Source organism: Limulus polyphemus, unplaced genomic scaffold (assembly GCF_000517525.1).
Source record: "Limulus polyphemus unplaced genomic scaffold, Limulus_polyphemus-2.1.2 Scaffold1007, whole genome shotgun sequence".
NCBI lineage: Eukaryota > Metazoa > Arthropoda > Merostomata > Xiphosura > Limulidae > Limulus > Limulus polyphemus.
This window is the reverse complement of record NW_013666617.1, coordinates 28,857-30,863: the sequence shown is the minus strand read 5'-3', so window position 1 is coordinate 30,863 and position 2,007 is coordinate 28,857. Positions and strand designations below refer to the sequence as shown.

Sequence of the window (2,007 nt, the reverse complement as noted above, 5' to 3'; positions counted from 1 at the left end):
ATCTTCTGAAATTCTAATCAGACTACTTTGAATTCTGTGTAAGTTCTCCTTACTCAAAACATTTCTCAGACATACATACACAACTTATGAAACAATGTGGACAAGCAACAATATCAGAATGCAATTTCCATCATCCATGGAACAATGACTATGATATGCATCCTGCCACTTAATATCATGATCATTCAAAAATTAATTGTATGTATGTAAACACATATATATATTTATTTATTTTGAATTATATCAATAATAATATGCACTAGTTATCTTCATGTTAATTAAAAACTTTATTTACAATTAGGTGTGTTAATCTGATTATACAATATTCCAAGTTTTAGGTACATCCTATCACACTGCAAGAAGTCTATAGATTGGTAAGGTTGATTTCAGTAGGTAAATCCTCAAGAGCATAATAATCATGTTTAATTGTCTCTGGCAAAACTCGAACAATTCTCATTCCAGATTTATCTGTTCCCAATTGTGCTCCAATAGCTGAAGTGGTCACTACTTCTATGTTTTCATAAAATCCTCCTGCATTTCGATGATAGTGGCCACAAAATATAATTTTTATACCTATTAAAAATAATTAATTAGTATCTGGGTATGCACCATAGTAACTTCGTGCAGGTTTAAACTTCAAACAATTTATAATATATGGAGCATAAAAAGGATAACATGGCATTTTTCTGTCAACATTTATTAAAACATTCTAGCAATATAATTATTGGCTTTAATTACAGGTTTATAAATTGGATAAACAAAACAGATGAAAAGTTTTTATTGCTAAAATTTGAAATATCTTGAGTGATATTTTTATTTTTGATAATGTCTGATAAAATATATAGAACTGAAAATAAAAATGGCTTCTGGGGAAATTGAATTTCTACTGTGTGGGAAGAATTCAAAATAACTGATGAAAAAAAAAAATGTGTATCATACAATTTTAATTGTATTCAACCCTTTGATGTGCTGGATCCACTTCAATCCATCTTTTTTAGGACTTGTTCTACAAATAACTCAATATTCACGTCCTTTTGCATTTGTTTTTCTTAATCGTTCTTAGCTATTAACAGAATATTATAATAGCAACAACTTTTAAACTTCTTATCATGTTAGACTGTAAGATTACAAACTTACCCGCCTCTTGAAATTTTTTCAGCATTTTTATTCTTAAGTCTTTATCTATGTTAAAATACTCCTTTTTCTCATCAGGTTTAAACAGAAACCATGGAATATGTTGGAATACAACAACATGTTGGAATGCACCTGATTTTGCAAGAGAAAGCTGTTCCTCCAACCATATTTCCTGTTCTTTAGCATTGTCAAGCACCTAAGTTAGAAGATTATTTGCTACATTAACTTACATAATAGTACTATCAGTTCAAACTCAAAATGGATCATGTAATTAAAAGAAACCATTTAACAAAGATATATCAATTTATGGGACAGCTTTGAGTATAGTGCAGTAACAATGCAATGAAGAAGTTTACAAAAAATAAGATCAGTCAATATTAAAAAGTAATGAACCAACAAAACAATCTACATGAAGCAAACACTCGGTCAACCATGACATACCAAAACAAAAAAATTTGAATATTCTTTAAACAAAAATGTTTTACATCTGTTTAACTTTGTATTTTACTTTGTTTTATTGATTAATATCTTGATGTTAATTATTATAGCTCCATTACAATTTTGATTAACAAAAAATAAAGAGAGTTGGTTAATATGAAAACAAGAAATGACATTTTTTTTCACAGTCAACAAGGGACATATCATTATATCTTTCCATATGGTGATTTCTGAATATCCTCTTTATTTCATGATTTATATGTTGTTTTATTACCACAGAAATAAAATTCTATTCTAACAATTGAATAAAATGCTACATTAAGGTTTATGTACAACATAGCGGCTGTAACTTCACTTTTGAAAGCATATTTCACTTACTTTACAAGTTAATTAATTAAAACTTTTAACATTCAGAAAAATGTGATTTGGAAGATG

The 2,007-nt window shown here is 28.0% G+C and overlaps 1 protein-coding gene across 1 annotated transcript in view; it reads right to left on the bottom strand.

The window, feature by feature from the left end:
• Nucleotides 1-268: 268 nt before the first annotated feature.
• LOC106461664 (serine/threonine-protein phosphatase CPPED1-like) overlaps nt 269-2,007 on the bottom strand; it is a 27,124-nt gene continuing 25,385 nt past the window's right edge. The window contains exons 3-4 of the mRNA XM_013921508.1: nt 1,138-1,330; nt 269-573 (exon numbers count right to left, since the gene is read on the bottom strand). Coding sequence (XP_013776962.2) covers nt 365-573; nt 1,138-1,330 — 402 coding nt within the window. The 3' untranslated portion in view covers nt 269-364. The remainder of the gene's footprint in view (nt 574-1,137; nt 1,331-2,007) is intronic.